This window comes from Carcharhinus amblyrhynchos, chromosome 6, assembly GCF_965287045.1.
Source record: "Carcharhinus amblyrhynchos chromosome 6, sCarAmb.v2.hapA, whole genome shotgun sequence".
NCBI classification, from domain to species: domain Eukaryota; kingdom Metazoa; phylum Chordata; class Chondrichthyes; order Carcharhiniformes; family Carcharhinidae; genus Carcharhinus; species Carcharhinus amblyrhynchos.
The window spans coordinates 54,066,843-54,091,879 of NC_137329.1; the positions used below are offsets into that span (position 1 = coordinate 54,066,843).

General features: G+C 43.3%; 1 protein-coding gene across 1 annotated transcript in view; it reads right to left on the minus strand.

The window, feature by feature from the left end:
• Window positions 1-2,215: 2,215 nt before the first annotated feature.
• The window catches only part of LOC145343931 (N-acetyl-beta-glucosaminyl-glycoprotein 4-beta-N-acetylgalactosaminyltransferase 1-like), a 720,751-nt gene continuing 697,929 nt past the window's right edge, over window positions 2,216-25,037 (minus strand). The window contains exons 18-20 of the mRNA XM_080190473.1: window positions 14,767-14,920; window positions 12,117-12,243; window positions 2,216-4,312 (exon numbers count right to left, since the gene is read on the minus strand). Coding sequence (XP_080046599.1) covers window positions 4,186-4,312; window positions 12,117-12,243; window positions 14,767-14,920 — 408 coding nt within the window. The 3' untranslated portion in view covers window positions 2,216-4,185. The remainder of the gene's footprint in view (window positions 4,313-12,116; window positions 12,244-14,766; window positions 14,921-25,037) is intronic.

Below are 25,037 nucleotides of genomic sequence, written 5' to 3' on the forward strand. Positions count from 1 at the left end.
TGAATCAGGCTTCCAGCCCTCTAATTGTGTCCAAACGTTTTAATCGGCTTCTCATTGCTCTGGATGAGAACCTGACCTGGCCAGGCGCAGTGAAGCAAGAGACTCAATGGGTTTGATGCTCAGCAAGTATCCCAATTTAGCCCTCACTCCTGATTCAACATGCCATCGGGAATCCAGACTGGGGCTACTGGCTCAGACAAACGCCCCCAGGTTTGAATTTTCATTCATACCCATGTCATTTCAGATTGCTCTCAACCCGGGATGGTACGATGGCACAGTAATTATTACTGCTGCTTCACAGCGCCAGGGACCTGGATTTAATTCCAGTCTTGGGTAACTGTCTCTGTGGAGTTTGCACGGTCTCCCTGTGTCTGCGTGGGTTTCCTCCAGGTGCTCCAGTTTCCTCCCACAGTCCAAAGATGTGCTGGTTATGTTGACTGACCATGATAAATTGCCCCTTAGTAACAGGGTGGGGGGGTTGCGGCGAGGAGGGTAAATATGTGGAGTTATGGAGATGAGATCCGAGTGAGATTGTTGATGGTCAGGCTCGATGGACTAAATGGCCTCCTTCTGCATTATAGATTCTAAAGTTCTAATCCAAGATAATCATCTCTTAATTTCCCCAATAACAATGGTGAGTAACTTTACTTCTCCAAACTGAGAATTAAAATAGTGAATTCACCGCAGTATTGTAAACATGTTTACTCAACATAAAAAGGCAAGATGTTGGATAAGAGAGACACTAGCATGTCACCTCTAAATAAATTTTCAAGTCGGAAGATGAAATGGAGAGATAGTGTGGATGCAGAGTTGGAAAATTGGAGCTGAAATCTTGATATAGGACTGGGAGAGATTGCAGCGGGAGGAAGGAAGTAAGCCACTCACAGATTGGTGGGCAAGACATAACATGTTGAGGACAGAGAGAGAAAGCAGGCGAGCAACTGAGGCTTGGAGTCCGGATAAACAAGGATTTGTAACCTAGCTTACACGGCTGGATTCAGCCTAAATGAGCAAATGGAAGAGGAGGTGAATAGAATCGAGGTTTTCGTTATTTTGCGGTGAAAGAACAGGATAGTTTTGACTTTTAACCTCAGCAATGTTAAATTAAAGACAGTTCTGACTGATCCACAACTTGCCAGACAAGCACAGTGATAGCCGAGGAACCGACTATGGTGGCAGAGTTTGTGAGGAACTGGCTGTGGCGGAAGGGTTTGGGAATAGCTGAGGAACCGGTTATGGTGGCAGGGTTTGGGAGTAGCTGAGGAATAGTTGTGGTGGCAGAATTTGAGGTTGAATATCATCAGGATGCATGTGGAAGCTTAGACTATCCTGACTGATGATGTCACTAAAGGACAGCAGATTGATCTCAAAAACAACCCATGATGAGGGACAGGCCACATGGTCCTGAAGAGTCACCTCCACAATCCACAATTCTGAACCTCCTGGTCATGTGAGGAGAATTTTTTGGATTACCTGGAGGCTCCTCTTTGTCCACCGCAGAACCATTTGATCCGTTTTGTGTGGTGGTTAAGTCATGCCAGCTTTCCTGTTCAGAGCCCAGTTAAAATGCCATTGGATTTCTGACTGATACTGCCCAATTTGCAGAACATCAGGAGGCTGGTAAGGATCGCGTTCCAACGAGTATTAACCCACCTGTCTGGTTTCCGTCAGATAAATAGGGCTAAAGTCAACCTGTTTGGTATAGAGTCTGGCTTCACACCACCAGCTCAGTGTGCAGAACCTGGGTACAAGTTGGTAGTGTTAAACCCAAGGGACTGATTGCTATATGCCAGGGCATTCCTGTTATTTAACCCACTAGACAGCAGTTGACTACTATAGAGCTGCTTGACCAGGCAGAACCACCCCATCTGTAAAGGAGTCAGTTTTTGGGGTTAACTAGAGCCATGTGCAAAAATTAATTCCAGCTTCCTGTAAGAGGCTCCTCGCCAGCTTTCATAAGTTGGCTAGACTGGATAGCCAATTATCAACAATAACCTAGTGTATTGCAGGCCTGTGTAACCAGGTATCAGAATACCAAGTCTGGCATAGAACATTGTCTTGGTTCTGCATTGCATTTGCAGATGTGCCATCTCAAAGCCCTCTTGACTTCAAAGGGGAAAGGGGGGTGCTGGTAAGGAGGGGAAATGGTCACCAACTGATGTGCTGAATCAGAAGAAAGGCATAAACAGTGAGTTTGTAAAAGGAATGTTTGCTTTTCAATTTTATTCAAAACTAGTTCCACATACACAGACCACCCAATGAAAACCAATTTTAGTGTCCTACCAACGCTCGACTATAATCAGCACCTAGGAGCATCATAACCTGGTTGGTGCTCATCAACCAAGTGAATGGGGAAGCCCAATAATATTTCTTAGACTACCTGTCAGCCATTTTAAAACATAAAGACTAAAAGGGAAAGACTTTCTTTTCAGACATAACATGGGTTATGCAACCAGATCGCAGTTTATCACCGATTATTCACCAGTGACAGAAGACAATGTTTCAAATATTTTACCAATTCAATTGGAGAGCTGTCAACTGAATAAATAATGATTTTAAAAAGAATCTTCATTGAGAATACTTAATTAAAAAGCAAATGCTGCTTCTTGGAGTATTTTTTTGTAAACAATAAAGCCTCCTGATGATGATACCAAACAGCAACATTCCTAGCTAGCAGTGTGGATTAAAACTGAATTTGCATTTTATAAGCACATCATTCTAAGAACATCCTAAAAGGTTTCACCGATTCTCAAGACAACTAGAGTAACATTTAGACTCAATGGTTTCATTTTAAATATTAAGAATTAAAATTCAATTCCATAAATTAGTTCTGAAAAAACTCACCTTCCCTTCAGAACCACCATTCCCCCACTCAGGGGTTGAATTTAAGAAAAAAAAATAAGACAAAGTTGCTTTCTGTGAGCTCGATCATTGTCAAGTGAGGTGATGCTTCATGGAAGAAGCGACAATGCTGTCTTTAAAGTCACCAAGCAGAACTGATCCAGCTTTTGTCAAAAAGTCCTTGGTATCAGTCTTCATTTGAGTTTAGTCTTTCTTTGCATGTCACAACAGATGACAGCTCAATGGGTATGATTACCATTAGGTGCTTTCAGTGACATGAATCTGTGTCCTTTTTGGGGGGCTGAAAATTCAGTGTTGTTTCTAGGCTGCTGTTTTGTAATAACCAAAATGGTGATTTCTCTCCAGACCAGGCCCTCCCTCAGAATAAGGCTTCTTCAGGTTAGACTTGAAATCGCCAGCTTTACTGAGTTCATGCACTGTCTTTAAACTATAGTATCTGCATAAATCAATGGACAATGCATCTAAATTAGCCCCAGAAAGCTGGGCAGTTTGTGTCACTGTTCCATGAGGGAACATTTGCAGAAAGTTTGGTCCAGTAAGTAGAAACACGAGTGTGTATATGTGGTCTGTATGCGATGTGAGTGTGACGTTTGTGTGTGTCTGTATGTGAGGTTTGTGTATGCGTGTGTGTGTATGTGATGTGGATGTGACATTTGTGTACGTGTACGTACAAGATTTGTGTCTGCATATATACCTGTGTGTGTGTGTGTGTGTGTGTGTGTGTGCACGTGTGTTCTTTTTATTTGGTGAGCTTATACTCAAAGGCCAGTGTTGGTTTTTGGGCTGAAGAGGGACACCATATATGTAGAGAACTCCAGCTCATAAAATCTTAATCCAATACATTATTCACCAAAATAAAATCCTGGGCAGAAAAATTAATACTACAGAATGTACAAAACTTTGTGAGGGTTGCAACCAATCAGAAAAAAACAGCAGCAATTGACTGGGTCACGGAGCTTTAAGAAGATGGCTGCAAGCTCTTAGGAAGAGGGGCAACAAGATGTTAAAGAGGTGATTACTATTTCCTGAATGTCTCAATTGGTAAAAACTCCAATATATGGACTCAGGTCCTTGCTTTAAGCCTTCCTGGCTTCGGTCAAGTTCTTTTGTAGTTGAATACTAAACAGTAACAAAATCACAAGATTTCTGAAAATGCTGAGGAGAGAAAAACATGGATTTAGAGAAATTCCACTGTGGTTAGAATATGAGAAACATTTCTTCAAAAGGGACCCTTTCCCATGTGGCTCGATAATTGGCTAGATTGCCTATGGAGCATGCGTCTGCTGGTTTATGTTCTTTTCTTTAAAGTGCATAGAGAAAGTTTCAACCCTCATTCGGTTCTTTTGTTGTTTTCTTGACCTGAGAATCCCACATCCCTCGCTTGGAGTGAAAGTAATGGTAGAAGTTCCTGAGGCGCAATCGTTCTACCTCAAGGCCGCTCTGGAGAACCCTAGGAGATGAAAACAAAGCTTTACAAAATCTATTCAAAATGAATTCACAGCCAAATAAATACAACGTCTAATCTCAAAGCAATTACAATTCTTTTAAATCACACTGCTCCATAAAATGTCTTCTTCTCTGGGTCAATCCTGGCCCATACTCACTCTCTCTCTGGGTTTCAACACTGGCCCACACTTGCTCTCTCAGTCAAAGTTGGCCCACACTCTCTCTCTCTCTCTATCAATTCTAGCCCACACTCAGTTAATGCTGGTCCACACTCGCTCTCTTGGTCAACGCTGGTCCACAATCTCTCTCTCAGTCAATGCTGCTCCACACTCAGTCAATGTTGACCCACAGAGTCTCTCTCAGTCAACGCTGGTCCACACTCAGTCAATGCTGGCCCACAGTCACACTCTCAGTCAATGTTGGCCCACAGTCACCCTCTCGGTCAGCGCTGGCCCACACTCGCTCTCTCGGTCAGTGCTGGCCCACACTCGCTCTCTCGGTCAGTGCTGGCCCACACTCGCTCTCTCGGTCAGCGCTGGCCCACACTCGCTCTCTCAGTGCTGGCCCACACTCGCTCTCTCGGTCAACGCTTGCCCACACTCGCTCTCTTGGTCAATGCTGGCCCACACTCGCTCTCTTGGTCAACGCTGGCCCACACACTGTCAGTCAACGCTGGCCACACTCACTCTCTCAGTTAATGCTGGCCCACTCTAGCTCTCTCGGTTAACGCTAGTCTACACTCTCTCTCAGTCAGTGCTGGCCCACACTCGCGCTCTCTCTCGGTCAGTGCTAACCCACACTCTCTCGGTCAATGCAGGCCCTCTCTCGCTCTCTTGGTCAATATTGCCCAAGCTCACTCTCTCGGTCAATGCTGGCCCACTCGCTCAATATGGCCCACACTCACTCACTCGGTCAATGCTAGTCCGCATTCTCTCTTGGTCAAGGCTGGCCCACACTTGCTCTCTCGGTCAGTGCTGGCCCACACTCACTCTCTCGGTCAAGGCTGGCCCACACTCGCTCTCTCGGTCAGTGCTGGCCCACACTTGCTCTCTCTCGGTGAGTGCTAACCCAAACTCACTCTCTTGGTCAATGCAGGCCCTCTCTCGCTCTCTCGGTCAATATGGCCCACATTCACTCTCTCGGTCAATGCTGGCCCACTCGCTCTCTCGGTCAATATGGCCCACACTCACTCTCTTGGTCAATGCGAGCCCGCATTCTCTCTTGGTCAATGCTCGCCCACACACGCTCTCTCGGTCAATGCTGGCCCACACTCGCTCTCGGTCAATACTAGTCCACACTCAGTAAATGCTAGCCCACACACTCTCTCAGTCAATACTAGCCCACACTCGCTCTCTTGGTCAATACTAGCCCACACTCAGTAAATGCTAGCCCACACTCTCTCTCGATCAACGCTGGCCCACACAATCTCTCTAGGTCAATGCCGGCCCACACACACTCTCTCGGTCAATGTTGCCCACACTCTCTCTCTCAGTCAATGCTGCCCACACTGTCTCTCTAGGTCAACGCTAGCCCTCTCTCTCTTGGTCAATGCTAGCCCACACTCTCTCCCTCGGTCAACACTGGCCCATACTCTCTCTCTCTCAGTCAATGCTGGCCCACACTCATTCTCTCGGTCAATGCTGGCCAACACTCACACTGTCAGTCAATGCTAGCCCACACTTGCACTTTCGGTCAATGCTGGCCCACACTTGCGCTTTTGGTCAATGCTAGCCCACACTGTCTCTCTCTTGGTCAATGCCGGCCCACACTCGCTCTGTTGGTTAATGCTGGTCCACACTCAGTTTCTCGATCAATGCTAGCCCACACTCACTCAGTCAATGCTAGCCCACATTCGCTCTCTTGATCAATGCTGGCCCACACTCATTCGCAGTCAATACTAGCCAACACTCTTAGTCAATGCTAGCCCACACTCGCTCTCTCGGTCACTGCTGGTCCACACTTACTCGTGGTCAATGCTAGCCCTTACTCTCTTGGTCAATGCTAGCCCACACTTTCTTTCTCTCCGTCAATGCTGGCCACACTCTCTCTCTCTCTCGGTCAATACTAGCCCACACTCTGTTGGTCAATGCTAGCCCACACTCGCTCTCTCGGTCAATGCTAGCCCACACTCTCTCAGTCAACGCTGGATCACACATGCTCTCTCAATCAATGCTGGCCCACACTCTCTCTCAGTCAATGCTAGCCCACACTCTCTCTCAGTCAATGCTAGTCCACACTCTCTCTCAGTCAATGCTAGTCCACACTCTCTTGGGCAATGCTATTCCACACTCTCTTGGGCAATGCTAGCCCATACTCTCTTGGGCAATGCTAGCCCACACTCTCTCTTAGTCAATGCTAGCCCACACTCGCTCTCTCGGTCACTGCTGGTCCACACTTACTCGTGGTCAATACTAGCCCTTACTCTCTTGGTCAATGCTAGCCCACACTTTCTTTCTCTCCGTCAATGCTGGCTACACTCTCTCTCTCTCTCGGTCAATACTAGCCCACACTCTCTTGGTCAATGCTAGCCCACACTCGCTCTCTCGGTCAATGCTAGCCCACACTCTCTCAGTCAACGCTGGCTCACCCTCGCCCTCTTGGTCAATGCTGGCCCACACTCTCTCAGTCAACACTGGCTCACACTCGCTCTCTTGGTCAATGCTGGCCCACACTCTCTCAGTCAACGCTGGATCACACATGCTCTCTCGATCAATGCTGGCCCACACCTGTTCTCTTGATCAATGCTGGCTCGTTCTCTCAGTCAATGCTAGCCCACACTCTCTCTCATCAATGCTAGCCCACACTCTCAGTCAATGCTAGCCCACACTCTCTTGGTCAATGCTAGCCTATATTCTCTCTCTCAGTCAATGCTAGCTCACACTCCTCTCTCATCAATGCTAGCCCACACTCTCTCTCAGTCAATGCTAACCCACACTCAAAGAATGAAGAATAAAGAAAATTACAGCACATGAACAGGTCCTTCAGCCCTTCAAGTCTGCATTGACCATGCTACCCAACTTAACTAAAACCCCCTACGCTTCCGGGACCATATCCCTCTATTCCCATCCTATTCATGTACTTGTCAAGATGCCCCTTAAAGGTCAGTACTGTATCTGCTGCCAGTACCTCCCCCAGCAACAAGTTCCAGGCACCCACTACTCTCTGTGTAAAACATCTGCCTCATACATCTCCTTTAAACCTTGCCCCTTGCACCTTAAACTTATGCCCCCTAGTAATTGACTCTTCCACCCTAGGAAAAAGCTTCTGACTGTCCACTCTGTCCATGCCTCTCATAATCTTCTATCAGGTCTCCCCTCAATATTCGTTGCTCTAGTGAGAACAAACCAAGTTTCTCCAACCTCTCCTCATAGCTAATGCCCTCCATACCAGGCAACATCCTGGTAAATCTTTTCTTTAGCCTCTCCAAAGCCTCCACATCCTTCTAGTAGTGTGGTGCCCAGAATTGAACACTATATTCCAAGTGCGGCCTAAATAAAGTTCTATAAAGCTGCAACATGACTTGCCAATTTTTCAACTCAATACCCCGGCTGATGAAGGCAAACATGCTGTATGCCTTCTTGACTACCTTCTCCACTTGCATTGCCACTTTCAGTGACCTGTGTGCCTGCAACCCAGATCCCTTTGCTTGTCAATACTCTTAAGAGTTCTGCCATTTACTGTATATTTCCTATCTGCATTAGACCTTCCAAAATGCATTACGTCTCTTGGTCAATACTAGCCCGCACTCAGTCCCTCGGTCCATTCTAGCCCACACTCTCTTGGTCCATTCTAGCCCACACTCTCTTGGTCAATGCTTGTCCACACTGTCTTGGTCAATGCTAGCCCACACTCTCTCTCTCGGTCAATGCTGGCCCACACTCATTCTTTCAGAGTCACTGTTGTTCCTTCATCTCTCATAGTCCATCTTCTCCTTCCCTGTGGATGCTACTGGTTCCCTCCTCTCTCTCTGGGCACTATTATCTCAGTCCCCGCTTTCCCTCTCTAGACACCACTGACACAATCTCTCTCTGGGCACTATTTCCCCTCCCCACTAGATGCTGCTGCATCTAGATGCTGCACTAGATGCCCCACCCCTTTTGTCTCTCTCTCTTCCTTTTGACAGTGCTGACCTACCTTCCCCCCCCCCTCTTTCGGGACACTATTGGCTGAGTATCTCACTCCATTAGTCCACTGACTTTCTGGAGCTGCTTGCTCTCTGAACACTGCTGCCTCTCTTTCTCCCCCTCCCCCACCGCCCCCTTATCTATTTCTCTCACTCAAGACTGTTTTCCCATTCTTTCTCCCTGTCCTCTCTCATCACATCACCAAATAACAAGGTTAGCATCCCTGGTCTATTTGCAGTGATATAAAGATAACACCAGAGAAAACAAGAGCAAACAGTTTTTGCCTTCAAGCCTTCTCTAATGCCTTTACTGAGATTATGGCTGATCTGCGAGTTAACTCTATATACCTGCCTTTGCCTCATATTCCCTCATATTTTTGGTTAACAAAAGTCTATCCATCTCAAATTTTAAAATTAACAATTGCCTATCCCGCCACAGCATCAACTGCCATTTGCAGCAGCAAATCCAAACTTCTACCAGACTCTGCATGAGGAATCATTTCCTAATTTCACTCTTGGCTGAGTTGCCTCTAACTTTTGTGCAATGCGGCTTAATCTAAGAGCGGCTGACCATCGGAAATAGCCTCAATCTAATTTTATCACTATCTCCACAATATGGAGAAAACTTTGATCAGTTCACCTCATAGTTTTCCAATTTGAAGAAAATACAACCCTAGTTTGTTTAATCACTCCTCATAAGTTAGCCCTTGGAACCCATTTAGAGTTCTAGCAAATTCTAAGCTGCATTCCCTCCAATGGCAGTTGTTGTGTGCAGAACTAAATGTTGTACTCCAGGTTTAGGACTTTATATAACTGCAGCATAATTCCTACCTCCTTGTATTCTAATCCTCTCGTTGCAAAGGCCAGCATTCCATTAACCTTATTTTCTGTAGCTGTCCATGACATTTTAACAAGTTATGTAAATGTATTCCATTGTTTATTTAGATCTCTACTTTTACTAGTTCTTTGCCATTCAGGACCTACCCTTTCTATCCTTTTTAGGTCTGAAGTGTATGGCCTCATACTTACCTATACTGAAATCCTTTTGCCACATTTTGACCCATCATTCACTTAATTTATCAATATCTTTGCAATTTTATGCTTCCACATACACTGCTTACATTGCATGCATTTTTCTGTTGTTGGTAAACTTGGCTATGTAGCTTTATATCCCTTCATCTAATTAATTAACAAATACACTGAAAAGTTGAGCCTCTAACACAATCTTTGCGGGACACTGCTAAGGCACATCCTGCCAGTGAGATTGTCTACTTTTTCGAAACTCTATCTCCTGCCTTTCAGCCAGTTTCCTAACCAGGTCAGTAACTTTACAGAACCACAGGTCAGAATGTTTCAGTTCCGACTGCAGCAGAAATGGAAATTCCCACCTTAAGTCAATGGATCTTTGGCTCCAAATTTTCCAATCCCACCCATGCAGGAAAATACCAGCCACAGAATTGTTACAATGCAGAAGGAGATCATTTGGCCCATCATGTCTGCACCAGCTCTCCAAAGGAACAATTTACTGAGTGCCATTCTTCTGTCTTTTCACTATAATCCTATAATTTGTTCCTTTTCAAATAAATCTAATTTCCTTTCAAATGCCTTGATTGAACCTGTCTCCACCACACTGTCAGGCAGTGCTTTCCAGTCCCTAACCTTCCACTGTGTGTATAAATATCCCTCTGGTCACTTTTGCTTCTTTTACTAGTCATTTTAAATTCTTGTTCTTGATCTTTCATGAGGGGGAAGAGTTTCTCCATATCTATTCCATCCAGACCCCTCATGATTTTGAATACTTCTATCAAATCTCCTCTTAGCCTTCTTCTCTCTGAGGAAAACAATTCTAACCTCTCCAATCTATCTTAAGAACTGAAGTTCTTCGTCCCTGGAACCATTCTCGTGAATCTTTTCTGTGCTCTCTCTAATGCCTTCACATCCAGAACTGAACACAATACTCTTGCTGAGATTGAACTTGCAGGATACTGCAAGTAATATTCTTGCCACACAAGTGCCAGATAATAACCATCTCCAACAAGAGAGAATCTAACCATAGCCCTTGACATTCAATGGCATTACTATCGCTGAATCGCCCATTATCAACAACCTAAGAGTTACCATTGATTAGAAACTGAACTGGACTAGCCATATAAATATGGTAGCTACCAAAGTAGGTCAAAGGCTACAAATCATGTGGTGAGTAACTCATCTTCTGACCACCCAAAGCTTATACACCACCAACAAGGCTAAAGTCAGGAGTCAGCACTTGCTTGGATGCGTACAGCTCCAACAACACTCAAGAAGCTCTACACTATCCAGGACACTATATCTTTCAAAAACATTCAATCCCTCCATCACCAATGAATAGTGGCAATCATGTGTACCATCTACAAAATTCACTGCAGGAGTTCACCAAGAAAGCTCACTTTCTTTAGCAGCACCCTCCAAACCCACAACCATTACCGTGTAGAAGGACAAGAGCAGCAGTCACCTGGGAACACCACCACCTGGAGGTTCCCCTTCAAGTCCCTTACCATCCTGACTTTAAATATATCGTCATTCCTTCACTGTCAATGGTCAAAATCCTGAAATTCCTTCCCTAATAGCACTGTAGATGTACCTATATTTCAGGGACTGCAGTGGTTCAAGAAGGAAGCTCACCACCACCTTCTGAAGGACAACTAGAGATGGGCAATAAATGCTAGTCTAGCCAGCAATGTCCACATCCTGTGAATGAATTTTTAAAAACTGTATTCTCTTTAAACTGCTCTCTCAGCCTGTCCTACCTTCAATGGCTTATGCACATCTGCACCCAGGTCTCTCTGCTCCTGTACTCCCTTTAGAGTTGAACCTTTCATTTTATATTGTCTCTCCCTGTTCTTCCGACCAAAATGAATCACTTCAGATATCTCCATGTGGAACGTCATCTGCTACTTGTCTGTTTAGCCCATCAACTTGTTCCTGTCCTTTTGAAGTTCTACATTATCCTTCTCATAGCTCACAATGCTTTCATATCCTTGACAAATTTTGAAATTGTCTTATACATGGTCATTAATACATGTCAGGAAAAGCAACTGTCGCCAACATAGACCCCTGAGGAACTCCATAACAGAACTTCCTCCAGTCCAAAAAACAGCCGTTAACCACTGCTCTCTGTTTCCTGTCACTCACCCAATTTCATACTCATGTTGCTACTGTCCCTTTTATTCCATGAGCTATAACCTTGCTCACAAGTCTATTGTGTGGCAGGTATCAAATGCCTTTTAGAAGTCCATGTACACCACATCAACCATATTGCTCTCATCAACCCTCATTGTTACCTCTTCACAAAAGTTCTAGCAAGTTAGACATGATAATCTGCTGTCAAATCCATGAGCTTCAACTTGAATTAACAGTCTTTTATGAGGGACTTTATTGGCTGCCTTCTTGACATCCATTTAGAAATATATCCACAGACATTCTTCTGTTCATTACAGGCTGTGAAAAAACCTTTCATGATCAGTAATGTGGCTATTGAAGGTTATGCCTCAAACTCTTTGCTGTCTTTAGGGTTAATCCTTCAGAAAATTACATTTGTTCTTGTTTCATTCAAAATACAATGGCATAAATGAACCTAAACTGAAAAATGTCAAAGGAAAGTACAAAAATAGAAAGGAGGTAAACTCATTTTCTTTGCTGACATTACCTGTCTAGTAGCTCCCAATCCTCTCCACCCCATCGATCCCGGAATTCCTCAGTATTCATTCCTCCGATCTTGTCAAAATCGCTTTTAAAGATACCAAAAAGTCCAAACCCATTTACTTCCCAGTACCCTTGATTAGAAGAAGAAGAGAAATCAGTGCTTGGAACATTCACCTTTGTGTGCATGAACTGCTGAAAGAGAAACCATGGATTAATTATAACTGGCTTACAGATAGCACTATGCTTTAGGTGTGGCTGGTAATGGTCAGTGTCTAGCTGAACCAGATGGTCTGGCTGAAAGGAAAGTGCCACAAAGCCGTTATCCCTGGGTTTGGATGTGGTTCTTCCATTTTCTATTTTTTTTTCCCAGTTTTTTCTTTAAGGAGTTTATATCTCATTCTACATGTGCCATTAACCCTCTAACATGTCACTCAATTGGCCACTCCTCATGTGTGAGCTTCGGCACGAAGGATAAATGAACCCTGGCACAGTGGGAATGCCATTGGACTGGTAATTTAGAGGCCCACATTAATGTTCTTGAGGCTACGGTTCATATTCCACCAAGGCAGCTGGTGGAATTTAAATTCAATGAATAAAGCTGGAATCAAAAACCTAGGGGGCAATTCTCCCAAAAAAAATTCTAAGCGTTGAATTTGCATAAAAACTGGAATAAATCATGTTGCTTTTTTCAGTGGAAGTTAGAAAAAGAATCTCCCACACTCTGTGCACTGCAGAATGCCCAAGCATAAATCCTGTTGAAAAGCTATGGGCGAGACCTATTCCCGCTGGAGAAGCCGACAGCATAGTGCTGAGCAAGCAACTGCGCATGTGCCAATCTGTCAGCGTCAAGATTAGTGCATACGCAATGGCCCCTGTCTGCCTGCCTCCTGATTGCTGGCCAGCCCCATGATCCCTGCATCGCTGGCTATGCAATCCCCTCATGGCCTGACCGCTGGTCTCTCCTCGCAACTGGCAGTCCCAAATCATGGCCCTCGCCCCTGCAGGGCTGATCCCCTCCCCCACAGTCCTGACACCGCACCCCGCCCACCCCCCCCAGTCTCAGTAATGGCAACCACAAAACCATCATCAATTGTCACGATCTGCTTCACTAACATCCGGTATGAAAGAAAATTGGCCATCCTTGCCTAGTCTGGTCTATGTGTGACTCCAGACCCACAGCAATGTGGTTAACTCTTAACTGCCCTCTAAAGTGGTGTGGCAAGCTCTTGTGTTCAATGGCAAATAGAGATGGACAACAAGTGCTGGCCTCGTCACTGACATCCCTATCCCACGAAAGAATAAAAAAAGCGGAGTATGTCCTCAACTAGCATCCATATGAGCACCTTCAAACAAGGGTCATCAGATGGCCATTACCACAAATACTTTTTATCATTTCCTCCCCCATCACTAGCCTAGCAAATCAACCTGGAACCATCCAGTCTAACTTGCAACAAGGTACAAATGCTGGAAGATCCCAGCAGTTCTGACAGCATCTGTGGAGAGAGAACAGAACTAATGTTTCGAGTCTGGATGACCTTTCGTCAGAGCTGAAGACAAAGAATAAAGCTTGGATTCACATGGCTGGGTTTCACACTGGGCTTTTCACACTTAGTCATGGGATGGATGAGCAATCTCAAATCTCATTTCTAGTGAGTGTATTTCAAGCTTTGAAAATAAATTAACTGATACCATCCGCTCATATCTTTATTAGTTAGCAATAACATAAAGATTAGATGGCACCAAATTGAGAACAGGAAGTTGACAGCTTAATAAAATCACTCCATTTGCAGCAAGTACATTAACTGAAAAAGTAACTGGAGAAATTCTCCCCACCAATTGTATCTATTCTGTATCTAAGTTTGTGATAATGAAACAGCTTCAGAGAAATGGGTTTTTCACTTTCTCAGTGTATTCAGAAAACCTGCAATTACAACCACAAGGAGATTCCTTATCTGCCTGTCATGAAATTCTAGAGCCACAGGCTACAAGAGAAAAATGAGGAAGGTGCAGGACAATAAATCACTCGTCCTGTAAAACTGTTTCCTCGCTGTAATGTGTAATATTACGATTCTGCACCTGAAATAAACACGGAATTAGAAATTGGCAGGTTGAAGGCTCACCAATCCCCAAACAGCATTAGCTGTTGAGCAAGACTCCTGCTTTAGCAGAAAGAAAATCCAAATTTGAAACACCACTCAAATGCATCAATATAATACATGGGTTGGAGGCATCCTCGAGCTAGTTTGCAGCATTAACCCTCAACAGCTGATGTGCCCAGGAGACTTGGCCATCTCCATGCATTCTGCTTCTCTGCAGATAAGATCCTGAATTAATCCAGGAGTGCATACATTTTTTGTCTTGTTTACAAGGCAGCAGAAGAATTGTTACAAGGATTCTCCTGTAACCATCAGGCAAAGTCAGAAGCTGAGAAGACTTCCACCAGCAAGGGAGTAGCTGAAGGTCTTGATAGATAAGTTGGTTGACTGTGAGTGTGGCCACCACAATTAGTCCCAGTGTATTGCTGGGCTGGGATCTTACAATATAGGAAAGTAGACTCAAATAATGGCTGAACTAAAGTAAGCTTTGCCTTCCAGCCATGTGACGATAATCATGTACTCTGTGAAGATGGAAGTTGGGCTGCCAAAATCACTTACCATCAGGCTCACTAGGGGAACTGCCGCAGCCCAGTCTCATCACGATAGGGGCATATGCCAATTTCCCTTCTATACAATGCTTTCTTATATTATCTATGATGCTGATGGGGAAGTGGATGTGCAGGTCGCATAGGAATAAAATAGTGTGGCTGTCCTGAAAGAAAAGAGGCAGAAACAATGTCATGTTATTTATAATAAAAGAAACAAAAATCTCTTTTGATCTCAGTGGAGAAAGGGAATATCCTTGACTAGCACATAACTGAGGTTAAAAAGATAGGCTGGGGAAAGAAAAATTCACTCTACTCATTGAATCTGTTCCTTCCAACTGACCAAGTACTTAAGATTATGGAGTCTTCATCAGCTCTAAGCAGCCATTCACAACCATAGCACAACTGAGTTGACAAACTGATAGCTTCATCTTTCAGTAAGCGGATAAAGGAGTCAGCCAAGGCTCACTGATGGCACTCTCACCTCTAAGTTAAAAGCTTGTGGGTTCAACTCTCACTCCTGAGGATTCAACATAAAATCCAGGCTGATGTTTCTGTGCAGCGCTGAGGGAATGCTGTACAGTTAGAAGGTTTGCTCCCAATGTCCTCGCTGAAACAGGTGATCTGGTCATTAATCTTGTTGCTGTTTGCAGGAGCTTGCTATGCACAAATGGGCGGCTGTGTTCTCTACATTATTATACCTCAAAAATACTTCACTGGCTGTGAAGTGATTTGAGACATGCTGCAGTAATAAAGGGTTCTATATAAATGTGTGTCTCTCCTTTAAAGTAAAGAGAGAAGGTGGTGAAACTAGTTAGTTATAGTAGAGGTGAAACTGCATTAGGAAATAAATGATTTTCATAGCAGAATGAAATGATTGTGCCTCTTCCGCTGACTCAAAAAAATCCTCATTTGTTACCAACTCCTCCCTCATGGACATTCTACAGTTGTATATACTGGCCTTGAGGGTGCTGGGGCTGGTACCATAGGGTAATAACTTACACAAAAACAGAATGGCAGCACTCTTCACAGCTTCAGGGAACATCATGTAAAGATAGACCACATTCTCAGCAAATATCATGCACTCTCAATCAATCAGGGTCTCTAACGTTGTCAGAACTCAAACTGTTGTTGTTGTCCAACAAGAGGCATACATGCGATGGGTCATACGAGGGCTGCTCTTGGATGTTTCGAGAGTAGCCTAGTGCTTCATGTCATTAGTGTACACTTAAACTAGACTAGGTGCTGGGCAACATGACAGCTCAGTGACTATCACTGTTTGCTGTACAGATACATGGATTTGGGCCAGTATCTGTGGGAGTTTGCGCATTCTCCCCGTGGTTGCGTGGGTTTCCTCTGGATGCTCTGGTTTCCTCCCACACCCCAAACATGTGCTCTTAGGCTGCTTGGTGTAACAAATTGTCCCTAAATTAGTCTCCCCTCAATCTGGTTTCCAATGTGGAATGCCATAAACATAGACAAGGGTCATGGGTGGAGAGGGGACTCACAACATTGAAATGGTGGCACAGGCTCATTGGGCCGAAAGGACTGTTTCCCGTGCTGTGTTGTTCTTTGTTCTTTGATTTTTCTCCCCTCACGTGCCCAGGGTTGCAAACTCAATTTCAGTTAACTCATCACCAGCTCAGGAATTGAATCTTCAGGTTTATGATTTGATGACTGCACTGTGGTGGTGGTTTTATCCACCAAACATCTAAAGAGTTGAGGGTTGGGGTGATGGTGCTATATTTTTGGCTTTTACAGGTATTAAACCAATTCTACTGTACAGCAATCGATGGCGAAGGTAAAGCTTAATTATTAGTCATAAGTAAGGCTTACATTAATAAGATTTATGAAGTTATGTGAAATTCCCTTAGTTGCCACAGTATAGTGCCTGTTTGGGCCAATGCATCTAACCAAGATGTCTTTCAGAGTGTGGGAGGAAACCGGAGCACCCAAAGGAAATCCATGCAGACACAGAGAGAACGTGCAAATTCTACACAGACAGTGATCCAAGCTGGGAATTGAACCCAGGTCCCTGGCACGGTGGCAGCACTGCTAACACTGTGCCACCGTGCCACCCAACTGACAAATTCCAACTAATTAATCTAGAACTAACATACACTGCTGCCATTACAAATTGCAGCCTATCCATAACTTTTTCTTTGTCTCTGTTAACTTTTAAGTCCATTCCATATATTTTCTACGTGAGCAACTTCTTGATGTTTGCCTTTTGCCAGTTTGCACTTCCTGTCCTGGCTCAGTCTAAAAGAGCACTCTGAATTTTTTATGCGGCTCTACAAGATTATCTCCTTTCTAAACCAAAGTAAAAGGTAAACACAAAGTCCCAGACAAGCACAGAGGCTGCAGTATTACCGAAAGGAACTGGTTCCAGAAGGTGCAAATGTTAAAGGAATTTATCAAAGTAATCCAGTGCTGGCAGCCGCTTATTTTTCTACAGTGACACATTCTTCTCTTTGAGGGAAAGAGAGAGATTGAGAGAACGAGATACAAAGAGATATGGGCACACAATGAGTGAGATGTGATTAACGCATTTTAGTTCATTTCCTGAACCACTATGTTTGAAACACTCTTTGATGCCGTACTGCTTGTAAATGAGAAGACAGAAAGAAATGTTTAAATAAATGTACACCTTCCTTTGCAGTATTAATAGGTAGAGAAAAAATAGTAAATTTCCAGTGGTGACTAGAAGAGCAAATGGATTATTTCACAATGTAGGATAGTGTGTGCCCACCATTATTTGATAGAGACACCCGCTCTACAATGCAATTACGATTCATAACAAAAGAACCTAGTGAACAATAAGATCAGTTTATAATCAATGTTTTTAAGTTGAAATGTATCAAAAATATATGAAAATAATACTTAGATGGAGAGATTGACCTCAGAGTCAGTCCATGGATGGAGAGACTGACCGCAGAGTCAGTCTATGGATGGAGGGACTGACCACAGAGTCAGTACATGGATGGAGAGACTGACTGCAGAGTCAGTCCATGGATGGAGAGACTGACCACAGAGTCAGTCTATGGATGGACAGACTGACCGCAGAGTCAGTCTATGAATAGAGATATTGACTGCAGTCAGTCCATGGATGGAGAGACTGACCACAGAGTCAATCCATGGATAGCGTGATTGACCAGAGACTATCTGCAAATGTAGGGATATAGACCGCAGTGTAAACACCCATCAGTACGTACTGTAGTAGGGATATAGACAGCGGTGTAAACACCTGTCAGTACGCACTGTAATAGGGATAAACACTGCAGTGTACACACCCGTCAGTGTGCACTGTAATAGGGATAGAGACAGCGGTGTAAACACCCATCAGTATGCACTGTAATAGGGATATAGACCACAGTGTAAACTCCTGTCAGTGCGCACTGTGATAGGGATATAGACAGCGGTATAAACACCCATCAGTACGCAATGTAATAGGGATATAGACCACGGTGTAAACACCCATCAGTACGCACTGTAATAGGGATATAGACCACGGTGTAAACACCCATCAGTACGCACTGTAATAGGGATATAAATCGCAGTGTAAACACCTGTCGCTGAAGCTGACCACCAGAGATATTTTGACAGTGAAAAATAAAAGTGACTACTGTCTTGGATTGTGTTGGCTAGTGGTCGCAGAGCTGGGTCACAGACTCAGGTGAAGCAACTAGCTTCAGAGTTTTGACGAAAGCAATGTCATTAAAGTTTGCATTTAAATGACTTTCGTGGCTTTTTTGTTACAGGAAAGAGTCAGATGTCAGAAAGTGAACACACAAAATGGACACATCAAAGAGGGATCAACTAATGATTAGCACTGGCAATAAGAGCTGTTTTGTATGGAGTGACATTAACTGGTCTTTCTATCAGATTAAAACCATGGGATTTAATATTTCACCATTGTCCATTTATTGTTTAATCCAATGCACAGCAGATCTCCTCACTAAGTAGAAGAAATATGAGCCCCTCTTCTTTTGAGAAATGAATGTGAAGATATTCTATGTGTGGTAATGGATCTCAAATGAACCCTGAAGAGATTTATCATTAAGATTATAACGTGACTCCCTCTGCCTCCCAATAACCACACTGAATACTGAATTCACAAAGAGCTTTGCTGGAAGAGAAATAAATCTAAATGGAAATATATATCTTTTAGTGTTGTTTGATTTTTGCTCCCCAGCACCATTCATCAACCATGTAGAGAAACGTATTCCAGAACAATCTTCAATCAGAACAGAAAGGACTTGAGCCCATTATCCGGGACATTTCTTTCAATATTCAATGGATCATGTCAAAGAATATTTTACAGCACAGATGCAGGCCATTTGGCCCATCATGCTTGTGCTGGTTCTTTGAAAGAGCTATTCCACCCAGGATATGAGAGGGGCAGGTGAGGATAAATGAGCTCTCAATAGCTCACACAGCAGCCACCCAGCAGCCTTACTCAGTGATCCATGCAGAACCCAAGACGTTTCCCAATTTCATTCCTGAAAATTCCAGATCTATTTGTTGGATTATGCCCCTAATCCTACACTCCCCAAATAATGGGAATTGTTTCTCCTATCCTTTATATCTTGAAACCTTTGGTGAAAGCACCTTTTAACCTTTTAAATTCCCGAGAATACAACTTTAGAGTTTTTTCATTTTTCCTCACAATGTAACCCTTGGAATCCAGGCATAATCTAGGAACATTAGGCCACACTCTTTCAAGGTCAATATATTCCTCCTAAAGTGTGGCGACCAGAACCATGTACTTCAGGTGTGGTATAACTAGGGCTTTATGTTGCCAAAGCACAACTTCTGTTCTAGTCCCCCAGAGATAAAAGTCATTATTTCGTTTGAATTTTTTCTGTACCAGTTCATGACATTTTAATGATCTGTGTACCTGGACCCCAGGTTTCCTTGAACTCTCACCTCTTGGGTTTTGCAAGCAAAATGGAACATCTACTGCTCGATGGGATTCTGTGATTGGATAGAACTTGCTGGAGAATCCTGACTGTGCTAATAGCTACACCAACAGACAATTTAAGATAATCAGTCGAGCTTGTAACATGGTTCAATTATATTTGCGGAGGTGACAAACATTCATACACAGGAACCCATTCTCTACAAGTGAAAGGAATATGACCAAGCCTTGGACCTTTGTGGAGTACCCAGAAGCCTGGGGAGCTTATAATAAGTACCCTGTTGCTTTCTCCATGGCAACACCTTGACCAGAGTTGATTGGCCAACCAATCCTCACCCTTTTCACCTGTGGCATAAATCATTGTAACCTTTTGAAATTTGGCATTCTTGTAAGAAGAGTGCAATGTGAAAATCTTTAGAAACACATCTCTCTTTTCAACAATGGTTAATTTGCTGTGGCATCTGAGGATAACAAATAGTGAAAAAAATCATACCCCAGTGAGGATTCACACTCTGGGGAGGAAGGAAAAATCAGAAACTGGAAATGTATTTCTTAAGAATCACCCGAAATATTCCAACTCTCTTGACACCAAGTGGCACGGTGGCACAGTGGTTAGCACTGCTGCCTCACAGCGCCAGGGACCCAGGTTCAATTCCTAGCTAGGGTCCCTGTTTGTGCGGAGTCTGCACATTCTTCCCATGTCTGCATATGTTTTTTCCGGGTGCTCTGGTTTCCTCCCACAATCCAAAAGGTGTGCTGATTAGGTGCATTGGCATTGCTAAATTCTCTCTCAGTGTACCCAATCAGGTGTGACGACTAGGGGATTTTCATTGTAGTGTTAACGTAAGCCTACTTATGACAATAAATAAACCCTAAAAACACTATTGGATTGCCATACATCTGTATTCGGCAATATATTTTTAGATACCAGAAATTTGCAATAAGCTGACAGGTTTCTGACAGATAGTCATACCTCTACATTATTAATCATTTTGTTATCTTGGGTGAAGAAATGCCTGAAACATGGGCTAATAATAGAACCAAGTGTTGAACATGAAAACCCAGCATTTCTTTGTTCACCTTCTAAATAACAGCATGTCTGACCACATTCTTACTCCAAGTTCTTCCAGCACAATACTTGCAATGCCATATATCACCAGAGTTGAGAAATGGCTGGCGTTCCCACGCTAAAAGTTATTATTGCTGTTTCAGCTTCCCTGAACAGATATCACTAATGGAATGTGCTTCTTTACTGCACAACCAGGGTAGTGTTTTGCTCAGGCTGCTCATTCTTAACCCCATCTATTTAGATTTAGAAAATCATAACAAGGTTTCTTCACAAGAGTGATCTGCTGCAGACCACTGTTGAACATTTGACAAGAGGAATTGAGACAGAACATGGACAATTAATTTACTGATTTTCACCAAAGAATGATGCTCAGTGCAAAAGATTAGTAGAAGTGATATTAACAGGAGGCCATCTTCACAGAATAAAGTAGTTAGCAAGCCTTCAGGGTGTGGGCAGGTGAAGTGCGGTGTTCGAATGATACAATGAAAGCTATATCGTGACAGCCCCACTTTTAAAACTGAAAGAGACAGATCGGTCGAAGGGGCAGAAACAAAGAGTCTGTTTTATGGGTGACATCAAAAGTTGCAAGCTCTATTTTAAAATTTAGGAACCAATGTCAAGGGGCAAGACTTAAGAATGTCGGGTTTGAAAGCAGGACTAGCATCGTATCAGGGTAATGCAAAAAAAAAGGATAATGTCACACTGGATTTTAAAAGCCTTTAGATTCTAACTGAGGGAAGTAATGAGGCCCAGCGAGAATGAATTACAAAAGGAGGCTCCATCACTTTTTCCATTTAGACATTTCTTATTAAAGCTCAAATGGTTCACCAAATTTCTGATTAGTAAGTACATCTTTAGTTACTTTCCCCTCATTCATTTATGTTAACTTCTCAGGATTTTTTTTGGTTTAATAAACATTGCTAATCTCACTAGGAGCTCAAAATAGAGTCACTGAGCCCAAAGAACATGAATACGTTGAATCATTATCAGTAGCAATCTAGTCATTAACCCAGGAGTGCATCAGCAATTCAGCTGTGTACATGTTAACATTTGTTTCTCCGCACCATTAAGCTCAACATCCCTTCTGAATCAATTTAGTCAGTGGAACCAGCAATCTTTGTTCAAAGGAACACTGACTTCATGACAGCAGGCAAACCTTTAACCGTAGCCACCAGAAGTCTCCGATTTATTTTGTGACAACAATACTGCATACAAGTGATGAAACACTGCACCCAATGAAGGATGCATCACTCTAACTTTGCATTGGCAAAATGGAAATGGTGCATATATTCAGGAGCCACCAGGGGGAGCACTTTTCTATGATTCCATTCAAATGTTAACTGAGCTCTTAAAAGAGATTTTTAAAAAATTGAGCGGGCCATTTCCCTCCCCAGGTTAAAGCTGATTTGTATCTATTTGTAAGATTGAAATATGCATTGTAATGATCCATTTCACTGCCTTGTAGATGTTTGTACTCAAGGTTCTATGTTACCTTCTTTCAGTCTCATTCAATTTCATGCTCACTCTGCCTTTTTATTGAATCAAATTACTTTCTCCATTCTCTCAAGGCTAGAAAGAATTAGATTTATATTGGGTGATGGGGATTCATTTACCACTCGGCATTGGCAAGATGGCTGTACAAGGTTAAGACATATTCTAAAGCAAACTCATGTTACTAGCTGACTTTGAACTGAGTTTGTGACCCCTTAATCCTCTCCAATAACAAGACTGCTTACTCAACTCATCCATGCCTTTCATTATCTCTAGACATTATTATTTCAGTGCTGTCCTGGCATTGCATTCTCTGTAAACTTTCCAAACCGCTTTTAGCCTTGCTCGCACCAGGTCTTGTTCACCCACCATGCTTGTATTTGCTGACCTACACTGACTCCCAATCTAGCAACATCTCAACTTTAACTCCTTATCCTTTTCAAATCCCTCTGTGGCTTGATCCTCCCTAGCTCTCAAATAGGACGGAATTCTCCCAGCCAGCCTGCAGCAGTTTGAGGGTGGGCAAGAGCAGTGAAATTGGTTAGAGCCAAAAGGTCAGAAATGCGCCAGGGTAAACTGCAATTCTCCCAATGGTGGGTTGGTTCTCCTGCTGGCTGGTGGCGCAAATGGCATTTGCATTTGCATGTCTTTCAAAAATGCTCCTTAAAACAGCTACGCGCCAGAATCCATCAGGCCTTCTAATCTTGCATCACACAAGCGAGAAATCACATCAGTGTCAAACCCGATTGTGAAAGGGTAGCGTACAGTCCTCAGTTCAGTACAGACTTTCGAGTGAGTGCACCAACTTTCTGCCATAGTGCTGTGCTGCTCCTGATGTGCTCTCCAGCACACTGCTGAGGCTGACCGGTTCCTGCCTTCATCACCATGCTAAACTGATCTTCATGTACAGTATCATGCTGCTAGACTCATGGACTCTCCTGTGTCACCATCTCAGATCAGTACTGTGCTTGGGTTTAAGGAGTACAGGGTTCTCCTTGCTCCTGCCACCACACATCAGTGTCTGCCTGGACAGCACTATGCAGCAGGACTCACGCAGCCACCGCAACAAAGGTCAAAAGTTCGACCAGGGGCATTTTCCCTCTGGGCTGTTGACATGCTGCACAGTCTGGTGAAGACAGGCAGACTGGAGACAATGATACGAGTGTGCTGGACCACTGCTCAAATATAGTGCCATGACCTTCAAACCTTCAGCTGGCTACAGATGACAGGAGAGTCAGGGGAACATGCTTGTACATAATTAATAAGCTTCCATGTGCAGAATCTGGTGTGAGATCTTACTGTTGTGTCTGGTTGGCCGGACAGGTGCCGCCGGTGCCACCTACTACCACACTTCATCTCAAATCAGCAGAATTCCGCTCATAATTTCAATGTGGTGAGGTGGTGCCTTTTGATAGGCAAAATAAGCAGACTGCATCCTCCTTGGAAAACAAGGGCCTAAATGGGATGGAAGAGCTAAGATATTTCGAGGCATAAATCACTAAATGTGATGATACAAGTAAATAAAGCCAAATAAAGAGTGAACAAAGTATTGGAGCTCATTTCTAGAGGGACAGAATTGAAAAGCAGCAAAGTTATGGTAAGCATATATAAAACCTTGATTAGCTGATAGATAAGTCGAGTTTCCATATTGTAAAAGGCACTGGAGGAGGTGCAAGACAAAATTTACAAGAGTGATAGCAGAACTCTGAGGCTGCTCCTATCAGGAAACTTCATGCAGGCTGAAGATCTTTTCTCTAGAAAAGAGAAATATGAGGGGTGACCTAATAGAGATCTTTAACAATATGCAAGTGTTTAATAGAATATACGCATGAGAGAAACCAAAACTAGGCTCTTAGATATAACATAGTTACTATTAAATCCAACAAAATATTCAGGAGTGATTAGAATGTGTAACTTGCTGCCATTTTTGTTATGGTGAATAATACAAATGGGTGGCATGGTGTCACAGTGGTTAGCACTGCTGCTTCACAGTGCCAGGGACCCTGGCTCAATTCCCACTTGGGTCACTGTGCAGAGTCTACACGATCCCCCTGTTTTTCTCCAGGTGCTCTGGTTTCCTCACAGTCCAAAAGATGTGCTGGTTAGGTTCTATTGGCCGTGCTAAATTCTCCCTCAGTGTACCCAAACAGGCACCGGAGTGTGGCAAATAGGAGACTTTCACAGTAAGTTCATTGCAGTATTAATGTAAGCTTAACTGTGACATTCACAAATAGATATTAAAACTTTAAATGCATTTAAGGGAAGTTAGATAAACTCATAATTGAGAAAGGAATAGAAAGTTATGCTGAGAGATTAGATGAAGAGGGGTGTTTAGTAATAGATGACTAGCTCACAGCTAAGAATACATAATGAGGCTTGTCTGAGAGCCCAGATATCCATTAGCCAGTTGAAATGGCTGAGTTGCAATGAAAATATTTCTTCATTGCAGTTCTGGCTCAGTCAATTTCACAATATTTATATATAAAAGATAGAGGGTTCAAGTGCTTGCAGTTTCTGCTACTGATACTTTAAAGGGTCCGGATGAATATCACTTTTACTGGAAAAAAAGCTATCTTTATGAATGAATGGCTTTTTGAAAAAACTTTTTCTATTACACATCTTATTGTCACTATGGGATTCATTATTTCTACAGAGTATAAAATGAATGAATGGCATGGAGGTGCCACGGCTCAGCATGCAGGCATGAGAGTTGAATGGTGGCATGTTTTGGTGTGGAGGCATGAGCAGGACCTTTTGAACTTGCCTTTTGAATAGTTCCCTCATGCAGGCTATGGTTTATGAC